The following is a 15041-nucleotide window of genomic DNA, read 5'->3' on the forward strand; positions in this document are numbered from 1 at the left end:
CTTCCACTTGTCAAACCATGCCAGGCTCTGCAAAGAAGCTGAAACAACCCAAAGGAGCTCTTTTGTTCGACAACTTCAACGGATTTCATAACCCACCCTGTCCACAGGTGTGCCCAGGCTCTGGCTCTGTGAGGGGAGACGTGTTTTCTGTGTGTGATATTGCCTGGTTATGTTTTGTGGGGACACCTGATAAAGGGGTTCTTGAGAGTATAAGAGAGAAGATCCCTGTCCAGGCTCAGCCCCCCCACTGGGCTGGTATGATTGGGAATTGTTTTTTCTCCCTGTACAGCAGAGCCATCTCTTTCCTTACAGCATTCCATGCTTTCTGCCAGCACTCACCCCCTCATTCAAAGGGCAGCCAGAGCCAGAAGGAAACCTCCCCTCACTGACTCTGGGGAACAGTTGTGCCTGCTCCCCCCCAGTAATGCTGTTTATCTGCTGAAAAGCCAGAAAAAAAAAGCTCCCTCACCCCTCATGGAGTGGCACACCTCTCAGAGCAAAGAGGGTGAGTGGGATAGAGGCAACCACCTCATATCCCAGCTGCTGTGTAGGGTGGTAAAGAGTGAATAAATGTACAGAAAATACATCATACAAAAACTGCTGGACTCTGCAAACGTGAGGTGTAACACCACATCCAACAGGAAGCAGCAGGAAAGAAAAAAATGGCTTTTGGTCAAACGTAAAGAGTCAAAGTTACTTCGGTTAAAAATGAATAAGAAAGGGCAGAAACACTGCACTTTGAACATGTGTTAAAATAAGGTGCAGAAGGGCGCAAGGATCTCTGGGCTGTAAGTCCCCCCAGCTCATATCTGGCTGTTTTCCCAGCAGCGGGTGCAGCTGGCGGAGCGGCAGCTCCAAGACAATCCCGGTCTCCTTCCCGCCGGAGCTGCCCTGGCCGCGCCACTCTTCCCGCCCCGCGGACCGCGGGGTCCCCGCACGCCCGCCGGGATCCATTCCCGGCGCCAAAGCTGCCGCCCGGGATCAAAGACTGATGTGGTGACACAGCAGTGACCGTGGAGGAATGCTGAGTCACCTCTTGCTTCCCACTCCATGAGGCAGAAGAGGGAGAAAAAGCCTCTTTTTCTCCTCCGGAGAAGGGATTTTTCAGTCTCAGCACGGACACAGAAGGTGGAAAACCTAGACAACATGGATGAATAAGGATTGCATCTCTGCAATGCTCATTTGAGTGTGGGTGTGCCAATAAAAGATCTAACGAGTCCCTTTTACAGCGTTTGCCAAGCAAAACAGATCCAAATGCTCTGAACCCCAAAACAGAGGATCAGATCAGAGCCCAGCCTTTGGGGTGTGGAGACCACAGGGTTCAAACAACATCATGGCCCCGTTGTTCAGCAACGGGAGTTTTCACCACCACAGGCATGAGGAAGTGGCACTCCAGGGACGTGACAGTCGCTGCTCTCTGAGGACAAGGTGTTCAGGGCATTGGTCACCCAAAATGCCACTGAAAAGAGAATCAAACCTGATTTGCAGGTGGGGAAACTGAGGCGCGGAGAGGTTTTGCTTTTCCTGCTCAGGGCTTGGCAGCAAGTCGCTGAAAAGACCCAGATATCCCCCGAAACCACATTTCTATTGCCTGCCTTCATGGTGGCGAAGGTTGTACAGAAGTGTAATCTTGACAAGATTTGGATAAATTCAATTAATAGTAGCTCTTGAAGCAGGGACTTTCTGTACCCTGCATTGTGGTTCGGTACTACTCACCCCAGGAACAGTTCCTGCATTAAAAAATAGTCATCTTATTGCAAAAAAAAAAAAAAGAATTATGCCTGTTCACCTCCCTGCTGGTGGGGCTAATCCACTCCTGCACAGAGGGGACAGTGGGGAGGGGACAGGGCAGCAGCATTCCTGAGTCACAGGAGCTGCCTGCAAGGATGCAGTGTGTGGCAGTGAGGGCAAAACAAGATTAATACAACCAGGAGCCTCCAAAAGGATTTTGCATTTGATGTGGGAGAGGAGAAAGATCAGAGTACAGAGGACCCAGGATTAACATAAAATTACAAAATTTTCGTTCTGGGCTGCAGGGCTGTCCCAGGCCGTGTAACCCAGCAGTGCCCCAGGCTGTGGGAACACTTGGGAACACCTTTGCCAATGGCACTGCCCTCACCCTCTCCCCAGACACATCCTGTTCTGTCTCCCCTCAGGTCAGCTGGATAGAAAAAGCGATTAATCCTCGGCCAAATTAATCTTCAGACAGAAAAACCAGGAGCTCTGAGCTTCCTGACAAGAACCTGATTTTCCCTTCCAGGTGGTGTTATGAGTGGGGAGCCCCTGCAAGAGGGAGTGAGTGTGCACAGACAGGGCACGGGATGCGCCCGGGCATGTGCCCTGGCTGCTACGTGTCCATGAACTTGGACAGATGAGACAGGAACCAAATCCACCACAGGACTTTGCCTCCCTGGTAACGCCCCAAGCCCTGCTGACTTTGCTTTGATCCTGACCTGCGTCCAGACCACTGCAATGCACGTCCATAGGGATGTGCAGTGCTCCCAGAAAACCAGGTCCACGTGGAGCAAGAGTTGGTGCTCAGCCTCCTGCAGCTTCCCAGTCCTTTCCACGTGTCCCTGACCAGCCTTGCTGCTCCAGGGAAAGGATGCAGCATAGCAAGAATTGCCCTGAAACAGCACCTAAACAGTCCCCTAACAGGGAATCCCTCAGCAAACTCCCCTGCTTCTTGCAGGAAGGAGTTCATGGGGATCAGCCCCTCCAAGGCTGGCCCCAAAAGTCCCCCCCCAAGCCTTCATCTATCGCAGACACAAGCTGTGCTCCCCCTCCTTCCAGCTTTATTTGCAGAGGGAATTAAGGTCCTGCTGGGAAAACCTCCTCTACACTCTGATAACTGCCTGCAGAGCCAGCTCTAAATGCCTTTTTGTAAATGAAAGACCAGGATTAACGAGGTTCCCCTCATCACTGTTTACTTAGTTCTCTGTGGGATTGGGGGGAACAGGGTAGAGACCCCCCCTTTGCCAGCCCAGCACATCAGGCCACCAAGGAGCTGCCACATACTTGGGACCAGCAAGGTGCCACCCAGCACATGGCTGAGCCCTTCCTCTCCTCCCTGGAACAGGAGGTTCCCAGAGGGTTTTGGAATGGGTGGGAGCACCAGGAGCATCAGTCCAGGGGACAGGGCAACCACAGGACACTGCATTTTGTGAGCTGGGGGCCAGGCGGGGGGATGATGCTCATTTTCTTTCTATGCCACGTTGCTGGGGAAGGAAGGGGGGTGTTTGCCATGCGGGCTGGTGTTGGGCACACGTCCCCCCACGTGACAGGACCGGGGAGGCCACGCAGGGCTGCAGCTGGCCTCATCCCCTCGGCAGGAATTCACTCAGGGATGGCAAGGAGCTGCCCAGCAAGGACATGGGGTCTGCTAGGGTGGAGGTCCAACAAGCCCACGCAGAGGGGACCCTCCTGCACCATACTGTCTGTCTGCAGTGGGGCACGGGGGTCCTGCCTCTGCCTTCTGCGCTCCCAGGGACTGCAGCCACCGCAGCCGCCTTGCACAGCTCCGACCTTTGGATGTTTGCACATTCCTGCCTGTTAATGTGTCTCGTAACCAAAAGCTGCCAGGAAGGAGCATTACTCCGCTCAGCACTTGCAAGGCTGCTCCCCCACCCCGCTCCCCAGCTGAGAATTGGCACCAACCCCACAACCGGGTGGGAGCGTGCGCTCCCCAGAGGAGCAAAACCAAATCCCTGGCACGCTCATCCAGCAGTGCCTCTGCTAGGAGCGATAAGCATCCCACCCCTTGACACCAGCGAGCCCACAGTGCTCACAGAGCTCCTGGGGCAGACAGCAATTGCCTCTCCCAGCCCAGCTACGGGAAAAAGGAGCGCCGTTTCGGAGCAGAGCCGCGCTTCCCTCGGCTGCCAGGCTGGCACCCTGCCCACGAGCGCTACGCCAGGCCAAATTCTTTGCGATTTCTAGGTCAACACCCGCCTCTCCTAATGCCCCTCAGCCCTCCCGCTGCCTGTGCCGGCCCCCAGCCCAGGATAGGAGCATCCCAAGGGATGCATCCATACCAGACATCGCCGTGCTGCTCATCCTGGCCGGTCCCATTCATAAGCCCCCAGTATTCAGGGCTTATACCCACATTGCTCCCCAAATGCAGCTGCTTGCCCACGGGCTGCCTTTGCTGCCTGGCTCTGCCCTCAGCAGGTGAGCTGTGTCCAGGGGATGCAGAGCCTGCAGCCTGCCCCTGCTTCCACCTTTTTGAGGGGTTTAAGGCCCATCTCCAGCAATTAGACACCAAAGGAACATGCTTTGGATTTTTAAAGCCATTTTCTCACTGCCATGATGGCAGTAGAAAACCAAAAAAAAAGCCCCAAAACACAATCTCAGGACGTGGGATGGTCCTAACACTCCAAACCTGAAAATAAACCACTTGAAAAAACAGCCTTTGTGAAGAAATCCTCGTGGCCACGGCGCTTGTTTGCAAACCGGCCAAGTTTCAACCTTGGCATGACGTGGTTTCTCGAGAAGGAGAAACTGGCATTGCTCCTGCAGCTCAGCCCCACACCGTGGGGGGCTGGATGTGTCCCCCCCATGCCCGCAGGGGTCACTTCTCGTGGCATGGGCTGGGCTGGCAGAGCAGGAGCGCTGTGTGGCTGCAACCCCCTACCTGGGCACGCATCGAGGGGATGGTGGGGATGAGGAGGAGGAGGAAGGGCAGCGTGCCTGCCGAGCGTCTCCTCGTGACGGCACTTACGCAGGGGCTGTTGCATTGTGGAGCAGCCTCCGGCGCTCTCCCCACCGCAGGGCAAGCCCTGGCCTGCCGGCACATTGTGCCAGCCAGGAACAGCCACTGGCAACGGCCCACTGACCCGTCCCGGGGCTCCGGGAGGTGCGACACAGAGAGCACTTTAGCTGGATGTGCTCCCCCAGTGCCAGAGGGTGCAGGGGCCCCCCCACATAGCCCAAAAACATGACTGAAAACAGGGTGCAGGCGTGCTCCAAAAGTGCCTCCCAGATAATCAGGTTCTGAGCCACAGCAGCCCACCGCCTTGCCCTGCCTCAGTTTCCCCATCAGGGTGCTGGGAGCCATCCAGGCTGTGCGAATGCCACAGGTCCCGCCGGGCTCTGCTGGCAGTGCAACATCGCTGCTGAAAAACAGTGGTCAGGGGCTCTTTCCCCCCTCTCTGTTGCCAAAGCCACCTCCCCCAGCACCCCTGCAGGGAGGTGTTTGCATCTAGCCTGATCCCTCCAGGCAAAGCCATTGGAGTCCAGCCGTGGGGCCCGGCACAGCCTGTCTGGGGTTTGCTGCGGCATCTCCAGACCTGCAAATATAAAATCCTCTAAAAAGAATCACAGGGGCAGGGAGTCACTGAGATGTCCCCAAGCCTCACTCTGCATGAGGGCCAGGCTGCCCCAATGCTGTTCCCATCCCAATCCCACCAGGGACCTGCTGTACCAAGCAGATCTTCCTATCTGAGTGTAGTTCCCAAGAGATTTCACGTCCATGTGAACTCGGTGATGCATGTTTTGGAATCTGGTTTTTCCCAAACTTTGGGTGTTCATTCATTGCTATGCAAGGCAAGTCCATTTCCTACCCTCCTCCATCCTGTTTCCCCCTTCTCCCCCCTCACCACTCCAACCATTCCAGCCTGGGATGTTAAAACGGGCTGAATTTTTCACGAAGAGTGGGGGAAAAATTTTTAGAAATCTGGGGATGGAGAGAGAACCCCTGAGCTGTGACCTCCTCCAAACTCAAGCCACCAAATCCATACAAGGAAAACAAAAGGCAGCGAGATTAGCATTTCCAAACAGAGCAGAGATGGCCCCAATCTTTGAGCTGTTTATTCTAGGCGTTGATTTTCAATATTTAGGATGATTAGCAAGTGAAAGCCGACTGTTGCCAGAATGGCTCCATGCCAGCCCCACACTCAATGGCGGGGAAAGAAAGACACGGCAAGAAAGGGAGAGAAAAGAAGGGCTTATGTGTATATTTTTTCCCCCCTCTGTGAACGAGAGATTGGTTTGAGGTGTCAATGTTTGCCCATCAGGGAAGGATGATGGATGAGGAGACGGCTGGGGAAATAGCAGAAATAAATAATAAAGGAATAATTGCCCTGTGCTTAATAACCAGTCAGGGAAGGACGTGGCTGGGGCTGCAAAGTTGAGTTTGCAGAGAGTTTTTTGGAGCTCGGCTCTTCCCAGACCCGCTTTGGTGGGTGCTGGTGGAAGCCCCAGAACGCAGCCAGCTCTGCAGTGCTCTGGGTTTCATTGCACGATGCTTGTAGCGGGGGGGGGGACACTACCAGCGTGGGGGTCCCCACCCCGTCACCGCGAGTGTTCCGGGCGAGCCGGGACAGCCCCGGGGCTGGACCAGCCCCAGCCACAGGCTCCAACCCCGCTGCCACCGGCAAGCCCGGGCAGGTCTGGGGCTGCCGGGTCCTGACGTCCCTCCTGGCACGGTTCTTGGCCCCGAGCACACCCGGGCTTTGCGTGGGCAGGACCGCGGTGTGCCGCCTGTCCCCGCGCCCATGGGAAGCGATGCCACCACCCCGAGCACTCCCCACTCCTGCACCTCCTGGCTGCCGCTTGAAAAACCGCTCCCTCCACAAACCATCTCATTGAAAGAAAAGAAAATTCACGTCCAGCTTGGTTCGGTTGCTTTCAGAAGCCGAACAAAACGAGGTTGTTTCAGGCCTCGCCTGGTGCCTCCTTTATATTCACCCTTTCTCACTTTAAACCCCTCGACTGGCTCCGGCAGGCTGGAATAGTTTTTCCTGGCAAGGTTGTTTTTTTCAGTCCCCTGGCAGGGTGGGGATGCTGGAGGCTCCCCTTTTCCAGGGGGTTTAAAAACAGAAACTACATGTTTGTGCCCAGCAAAACAAAATAAAGAAAGGGACCAAGGGACAAGGGGGGGTTGCCAGCTTTTTGCAGCCCTGAAGTGCCACCAGTACCAGGGGGAAGCAGGCAGCAGCTCTCCCAGTCCTATCAACAGGGAGCTGAGAGGAGGAGAAGCCAGGACAGGAAACTCCTTATTGCCTTTTGGTGTTCATGGTCCACAAGCTCAAAGGAGAGACGCAGATCTGCCTCTAAAATTCCCCCTAGGCACACCAAAGCTGTTCCCCACAGGGATAACCCTACCTTATCCCAAGGGCAGCATCTTGCCTTCCCGGCACAAAACACATCCAGTCCAAGGCCAGCCCCTACAGTGAGCTCAGCCCTTATTTTGGGTTGAGATTGGCTGGATTGGGAGCAGCTGTGGCAGCTCTGGCTGCTGCAATGCCTGGTGCTGAGGGGATCCAGCAGATCACTGGGAAGGTGGTAGGGTGCTCCTTGTGTGCTGTGGAGACAGCAAGGGCTGTGATAAGCCCCAGGCAGGGTCTGGAGGGGGATCTCTGTGCAGCTCCTCTTGCTGCCCAGTGCCCACAAGGGCTCTGAAGTCACTTGGTCTCCCTGGAGCACCTACAGGGCCAGGAGGAGACATGGCACAAACAGAGGGATAGTCCCAGGCATTCAGCCCATGTCACCCCCAGGAGCTCCCTGCAGGGGCAAGGAAGGCTATTCCCAGGGCTGGGAGCAGCTCCCAGGACTCAGGACACAGCCAGCCTTGTGTCACCCATTTGGTGTGTAACCATTGTCCCACAGGGAATTTCTGTGCTGTCACGGAAGTAGCTGAGACCTCCCGTGTCCTGGGGCTGGAGGTACAAGCTGGGCTGGGGAGAGGAAACAAGAAGGCAGAATGTTTTTTTTTTTTCTTCTCCATTTTTTTTATTTTATTATTATTTTTTTTTAAATTTGTAAATAACTTTGCATGAAAAAAGTTAAATTGCACAAGTAACTCTGCAGTTCTTCAACATCATCCCCAAAGCAGGAAAAATAGAAGAAAAACAACAAGGAAAAGGAAACTTTGTCAATACAAACAGCTACACCAATCCCAAAGCCCCCTCTAAGTGCTTTTGTAACCAAAACAGAATCTATTTATAATCTTCCTTTTTTTTTTTTGGCAAATCTACGACACACCACTAAAATTCCAGCTTCTACTTGCTCCTACCTAATGGCTGCTCTACCTCTCACAGCCCACAGCAAAGGAGAGGCAAAAAATCTGTTTTTTGAGAGCTTCAAGTCAGGTTTCAGCAGAGTTTGGCTCTGCTCCCAAAATATTTCCAAGCTACCTTGCACAGACCCTGCCACGCTCTCGCTGCACATCCCAGTGTCTCTCCTGGCTCCTGAGCTGCTCCTGGCTGGACGGGACTTCATTTCCACTGCTGTCCCCAGAGCCTGTTGCACACACAAGTCTTTGGCCTGAGCTCCTGGATGGAGCCTGGATGTGGATTTCTTTCCTGCTCAGTCCCACCTGGGAGCGTTAGATGTGGAGTGATCCCACCACCAGCAGCTGAGGGCCAGGCCGTGGGGTTTTCCTTGCACTTGGAGCCTGATGGAAGAGCTGAAGAAGTGAAGAGCAACAGTCTCAGACCAAAAAAGTGGAGAGAGGCTACGTCAGTGGGTGAACGAGAGGGTTTATGGTGGTCCAGATCCTTTGGCAACTGCGGCAAGGATTTTGGGTACAAAAAAAATACAAAAGCCAGTTTTGGGAGCACCCTGGTCCCTGCTGCTCCTCTCCTGTCCGGGCCAGTTCCTGGATTCTTCACGAATCTTGTTGCTGCAGGAGTCCTCCTTTGCGTGGTCTTGTTTTACAGAACAGTGAACACAAAACCTTTAAACTGTGAAAATAGAAAACAACTCCCAAACTGCATTTCCAGTCTACCCCTCCCCCCTTAAGAAATTCTAGTGCTAAAAAATATAGATTTCTTTGAATATATAATATATAATAGATTATATAAAAAACATCTAAAGAGGCACACTTGCTGAATTTATAAACCTTTTCTTCTTCCCTAGGCACAAGTCAGCTGGGATGTTGAACTTGGAGAATCCAGAAGGGACCTGTATTTGCTTACCAGCTAATTATCACACTGCATCTACCAACTGCACTGAGACAGAAAAAGGAAAGACAGAGAGAAACAGAGAGACAAAGAGGTGAGGAAATTGCACTTAAGTCTACCAAGTCCTAAGCCACCAGGAATCTCCTGCCTTGGATGGGATTTAGCAGGTACTTTTAGCCCTGATGGGAAAAAAACCCCATTATAATTCACATTTCTTTTTTAAAAGTAAAATGTAAAAAAATAAGTAGTGTTATTTTCCTTCTCTTGAGAAAACTAGAGACTTCTGAGGTGTCCTTTAAAGACACAGCAGGCAGTTCCTGGGGTGGTGGGGTTTTTTTCTCCCCTGGTGTTTCTGGGAGTAACCTTACAACAAAGCTGGTAAGAGTCACCCATGGGCATCTCTAGAAAATCTTGTCCCTTGTAAGTCCAAGCTTGGGGAGAGCATCCTAAAGTCTTATAAGAGGCGTGCCAGACTGCTCAGGTTGATCACATCTGCCAGCAAAGAGGCGTCGATGTCTTCAAACACCTGGTCAATGTTGACGCAGTTGGAGAGGTAATCACTTGTCCCTTCATCCCAGGGATGCTCCAGGTAAGCAGTGGCCATGAGGGTTTCGTTAAAGTCCAGGTTGTACTGGTTGGATTCGGTGAGGACTTGCTCCTGCCCCTGGGGACAGTCCATGTGCTGCCCTTGTCCCGTCCAGTCCAGGTCACACGTTACGGGGTTGATGGAAGGTGGGAGCTCCATATCCACAAGTGTGGAGAAGTCTCCATTAAGGTTGGTGTTAAAGACAGTTTCCCAGTCAAAGACACCTTTCAGTGATCCCACCTCGGTCTCCTCCTCCTGGGTCATCAAGGCAGAGCTGGAAAGCCGGGACGCCTTGGCTGTTGGCATGGGCGAGGGCTGCTTGCGCTTCTGCCCAGCTTTGTTACCCACTGGATTCCAATTCTGGTTGCTGGTGGCTTCCTCAAACTCTTTGAGCAGCTGCTGTGATGCCATGTTGGCCTCCAGGATGCTGTTGGAGCTGCAGGCTGAAGTGGGTGGGCTGACGACATGCTGTGCTTCCTTCTGGGCTCTTCCGGAGAAGGCCGGGTGGATCTGCACTGGGGACATCCGCCGCTTCTTGTAAGTCCCATACTTGAGCCTGTTGGCATAGTAGGGGTCAAGCTTCCAAAATCCACCTTTCCCTGGCTCGTCTTTCTCCCGGGGCACCTTGATGAAGGACTTGTTCAAGGAGAGGTTGTGCCGGATGGAGTTCTAGATCCAAAAGAGAAAGAAACCGAGGTTGAATGCTCATCTGCTACCACAGGACCTACCTGTGTGGGGAGGCCGGTGGACCTTTAGGAAAACAAAGGACCTTTAGGAAAACAAAGCAAAACTGGCAATGTCAGGACATCCCAGGCTACATGCTCAGCAGAAAGTCCCCCAAACCCGAGTCTCCAGCAGAGTTTTCCTGCCTCCTGTCTCATCCAGCCAGAAATGCCAGGAGCTAATGGGTTTGAGCAAGGACTTGCCAACCAACAGGAAGCTTTTGGGCAACTCTCCTTGGCTGGAAATTGGGGCCTTGGATCATGCAGAGCACTGGGAGAAACCTTGAGTTGCTCTAGGCATGGAACTAAGCTGGAGGAGGTTGGGTCCTCCCCCACGTCTGAGGAGGAAGAGGTGGGTCCCTACACCGATGTGGCCACAGCCCCATTACAAGGGGCAACACATGGCAGCACCGTGGGGGATGGCATTATAGGGCCCTCCTTCCATCCCCCGGTTCATCTGCTCCTATTGCTAGTGTTGAGGGGAAAATACTTGCCCAAAAATTAGGCACCATGCCTTCCCACAGCCAGGCTGGCACAAATCAGATGGGAGAACACGGAGAGACACGTGGACTGTTCCACCGTGGCCCTGTGTGTCCTCAGAGGTGCCTCCTGGCCCGGGGAAGCTCCGTGTGAGATCACTGCATCTTCATCAGCCACTGCTCAAATAAGCTGAGGGGGAAGAAAAAAAAAAAAAGGGGGGAAAAAAAGAAAAGGCGGAGTTTCTGCTCCCGTCGAGCTGTTCTGAAACCCTGAATGTGCCTGGAGTGATGTGAATAATCAGAAAGGAAACTCAGTTATTGGGTAAATAACCCAGCGTTGGACTCCACAAAGCCAGGACTGTACTAAGAGATTGGATATGGTAGAGGTGGGGTTTTTTTTTTTAATGTTGCCTGGATATCTTTATGCTTATTCATCCATAATCCGTAGTGCCGAATAGGAAAAACAAGGCTCGATTGCTTAGAGCTGTTGAAAAACATGCACACACTCACTCACTCACACACACACACACACACACAACAAAACCCTCCTCTGGGCTGAAGCTCCTTGGGTTTGTTGGCTCCTCTCCAAAGCACTCAGCTCCCACAGGAATATATCCATCTCCCCCCGGGACTATGGGTGGCATGACCTTTCCAGGATGTCTTCACGTACGGGAATCGGGATAGGGGATGAGAACACAGAAAGAAAGAAAAGGGAAAAAAAAAAAAGAAAAGAGAGGAAGAAAAAAATATATAAAGTAAATAGAAACAAAAGAGAAAAAAGAAAAGAGAAAAATAAAAAGCAGAAAACTAAATTAAAAAAAAATAAAAGAAAGAAGAAGCAGGAACACAGACATCCCTCCACACAGTCCAGGCTGTGGTAACTTCAATTTTACAGTTTAATGAAATTTTACAAGGATCAGAGACTTGAAAGCTGCATTCTCTGCTCCCCATCTCTCCTTCCCATCCCAAACTTCGCTCAGGCCGGGCTGAGTTATTACCCAACCGGTTAACATATTTATCATTCCTGCCTGCCCCAGCCCAGTGTACCCCCTGGATCTCTGCAGAGAGGGATTGAAAACCTTCTTTCTTTTTTTAATAAACACATTTAATTAAAAATGTTGTGAATACCCAGCCATGAGTATGCAGGAGAAAGTCAACACTCTGGCACCCAGCTCCTCCTTCCAAATCGCTCCCGTAGGTCCCCTGAGCAAGGAGGAGGCTGGGGGACCAAGGTGACCCTGGAGAGGGACTGGGAGGGGTTCCCTTCCCCATGATGGGGTTCAAGAGCTGCTGGAGGCCCACCTGCCTGGAGAGAATGTGGGCAGTGCCTGGGCAGGGCCTTTGCAGTGGGTTTCCCCAGCCCTGCCTGGGTGGGCACTGCCATCAGGGTTAGTGACGTGCTGCGGGTTTGGGCTGGGAATAACAGAAGGATGAGCCACTCAGGTCCTTCTTGCCCTGCCACATCCTAGAAAGCCTCACGTGCCAGAGGTCCCCTCGTGTGATGAAGGAGGGCAGCGAGCCAAGGTGTCTGGGAAAAGCCCCTGGGCTTCAGGCTGTCCCCAAAGCTGGTGAGCCTGGGGGCTGTCCCCAATTCCACAAGGACATGCTTGTGCTTGCTGGGGATGGCAGCCCTATTTGACCTCTCTTGAGTTTCCCTCTGCAGGTCTGAGCAGCTCATCCCAGTGATGGAGACTCCTTGACCTGTCCGAGGGGCCAGGAGCTCAGCCCTCTGCCCTGCTTGGAAAGCAGCAGCATTTCTGCTCAGAACCTCCCCAACAAGCGACTTGTCCAACAAGTGGCATCTCCATCCCTCTCCTGTGCCTGGTCCTCAGTACTCGGGGACACTTGACCTGCTAACTCCATGTGCACTCAGTCCCAAGGGACTCAGGAACCAGTGAGAGCTGCAGAAGGGTAGGGATTGAGAGGCCTTTGCCCTGGAGCCAAGAGGAGCCTCAGGTGCCAGGAGCCCAACAGGTACCTCTCTGCTCCCAAAATGTCCCCGGGCTCTCCTCCAGAATGGCTCCTTCCCTCTGCCACCCCTGCAGCTGTGGCATTTGTGCCCAGCCAAGTTCTTTCCTGTTCCAGCCCTTCCCCACTGGCTGCCAGTGCCCCTCTTCTCCCAGTGGGATCCAGCATCCCTGCAGACCTTCGTGCAGGGTGGAGGCTGCGGAAAGCCCTGCCCAGCCCTGCAGGGAGAGGGGCTAAGGCAAGAGGGCTCCAAACCTCCTACCTGCCAGGTGGGATCGGCGTGCCGGAAGTAGCAGAAGTTGTCCGTAATCCACTTGTAGATGGCAGAGAGGGTGATTTTGGGTTTGTTGCTGGCTTCCATCGCCATGCAGATCAGGGTGGCGTAGGAATAGGGTGGCTTGACGTGTGGGTTGGTCTTGTAGTCGATGTCCCCTGCGAGGTGGGGGGGCACAGCCATGTCGTGGTGCGTCGTCGAGGAGGTGGAGGAGGAGACGGGCGTGCAGGGGGTGTGACGGGTGCCCTTGCACGCCGGGTCAGCGGCCAGGGGCGAGCAGGGGGACTCGAAGTCGACCAGACTGAACAGGCTCTCACTCATGGTGTAACAGTCCTGGGGGTCCGAGCCGGGGTATAACTGGGGCAGGCCTGTCTGGGCGACTGTGAAGTCGCTCAGCCAGCGGAGGTCTGGCAGGCTGTCATCCAGGTCTTCCTCCACGCACTTCAGTTTGCCCTTTGCTTTCAGCGCTTGGCTCGACCACGCCATGCCTCAGGGCTGCACGGGGTGCACGGGGAGGGGAGGGAAGGGATGGGCCCGATCCTGCAAGAGCAACAGGGAGAAGGCTGATGTTCTCTGAGGTGCTCTCTGGCAGCCAGGCAGGGCCAGGCCTGGGTGCTCCTGGTGCTGCTGAGTGAGACCCATCCCTGGGGTGCTGTGCAAGGGAGCTGCAACACCTGCCCCAGGGGGGCTTTAGCAGCCCTGAGCCTTGGGGAAATTCCCTCAAAACCCTACACTCCAATGTCACCCAAACCCGTTGGCTGGCGCTACCCAGCAAGTTTTTGGCTGAACAAAGAATTAAAAAAAAACCCCAAACAACAAAAAAACCACCCCAAGCAACCAAAATCCCTGCCAGCCCACAAAGTGAGGTTGTTTCTTGGGGACACACAGCTCTGGGTACCTGCTGCTAGCAGGACTAACTCTGGGTCCAACACCTTGACAAAATACTTTAAAGTTTCCCCCCCTCGCAGCCAACTTCCCTCAGTTTGAGGCTATTTCTGCTTCTACCTTCCCCTGGTACCCAGAAATAACTCGGGGAGCTTAGGGGGGTTGCCGGAGTCCCACCCCAGGCACATCCACAGATACAACTTGGAGGGCTTGGGGCGGGGTTGTCAGGGTCCCATTCCAAGCACACCCTCAGTCAGAGCGAGCCGGTAGCTTCAGGCTTTGGGGAGCCCCGGGTAGGGGATGCGGCGCCTGGCTCCGGTGCCAGTCTCTAAACCCGAAATCCCGTGGTTTTGGGCCAGGAGAGAGCGCCCGGGAGGGCACGTAACAAGAGCCGCTCCCCCCGCGCAGACCTACCGCCCCTTCCAGCGGCTTCGCCCGCTCTGCCCGTCCCGTCCCACCCCATCCCACCGCCCTCCCCGGCCCCCACCGCTCCCCCTTACCCCCGTCCCGCTGTCGTCCCCCAACCGCCAAAGTTCACGACAGAGCAAGAAGCTTCTGGAAAAACAGCAGTGGAGGGGAGGAAAAAAAAAAAAAAAACAAAAAACCAGAAAAAAGAAAAAAAGCGGGGGGAAGAAGAAAGGGGAAAGAGAAGCCCTGAGGCTGCCGGGGTGCCCGTGCCGGCTCCGTGCGGGGTGGCCGGGCCGGGCCGTGCCCGCCGAGCCGCCGTGAGCCGCGGCCGCCCCGGCGCGGGGTTAAGTAGCGGCTCCGGGAGGCTTCGCGCGTTGCCGCGGCGACGGCCCCGCCCCGTAAACATCCTCCGGCCGCGCCATTGGCCCGCGCGTTGCCATGGGGACGGGGCGGGATTTTGGGGGGGTGGTACCCAGGGATGCTGCGGGACCCCCCCCCCCGAAGCCCGGGACGAACCCAGCGGCGGCAGCCCCGGGGAGATGAGGAGGCTCCGGGGTGACCTTATGGCGGGTTTTCAGTACCTGGAGGGGAGCGACGAGGACACGGAGGGGGACTTTTTGCGAGGGCACCTGGTGATAGGACAAGGGGGAATGGCTTCGAACTGAAAGGGAGTAGGTTTAGATTAGATAATTGTAAGAAATTCTCTACTGTGAGGGTGTTGGAACAGGTTGTCCAGAGAAGCTGTGGCTGCCCCATCCCCAAGGCCAGGTTGGATGGGGTTCGGAGCAACCTGGTCTAGTTGAAGGTGTCCCTGCC

At 54.4% G+C, this 15041-nt stretch overlaps 1 protein-coding gene across 1 annotated transcript; it reads right to left on the reverse strand.

The window, feature by feature from the left end:
* Positions 1–7711: 7711 nt before the first annotated feature.
* On the reverse strand, positions 7712–14583 carry FOXJ1 (forkhead box J1). The gene is made up of 3 exons (XM_051797844.1): positions 14318–14583; positions 12921–13472; positions 7712–10158 (listed from the first exon to the last, which is right to left on the reverse strand). Exons 2-3 carry the CDS (start codon positions 13416–13418, stop codon positions 9358–9360), a joined length of 1299 nt encoding a protein of 432 aa, XP_051653804.1. The 5' UTR covers positions 13419–13472; positions 14318–14583; the 3' UTR covers positions 7712–9357.
* Positions 14584–15041: the final 458 nt, after the last annotated feature.

This window comes from Manacus candei, unplaced genomic scaffold (genome assembly GCF_025592945.1).
Source record: "Manacus candei isolate 608988 ecotype Guabito, Panama unplaced genomic scaffold, ASM2559294v1 h1tg000047l, whole genome shotgun sequence".
In the NCBI taxonomy this organism is placed as follows: domain Eukaryota; kingdom Metazoa; phylum Chordata; class Aves; order Passeriformes; family Pipridae; genus Manacus; species Manacus candei.

Coding starts and splice junctions, on each gene's coding strand:
- FOXJ1 (XM_051797844.1), bottom strand. CDS start 13,418: ATGGCGTGGTCGAGCCAAGCGCTGAAAGCAAAGGGCAAACTGAAGTGC. Junction 10,159..12,920: donor ACGCCGATCCCACCTGGCAG/GTAGGAGGTTTG, acceptor TTTTGGATCTAG/AACTCCATCCGGCACAACCT.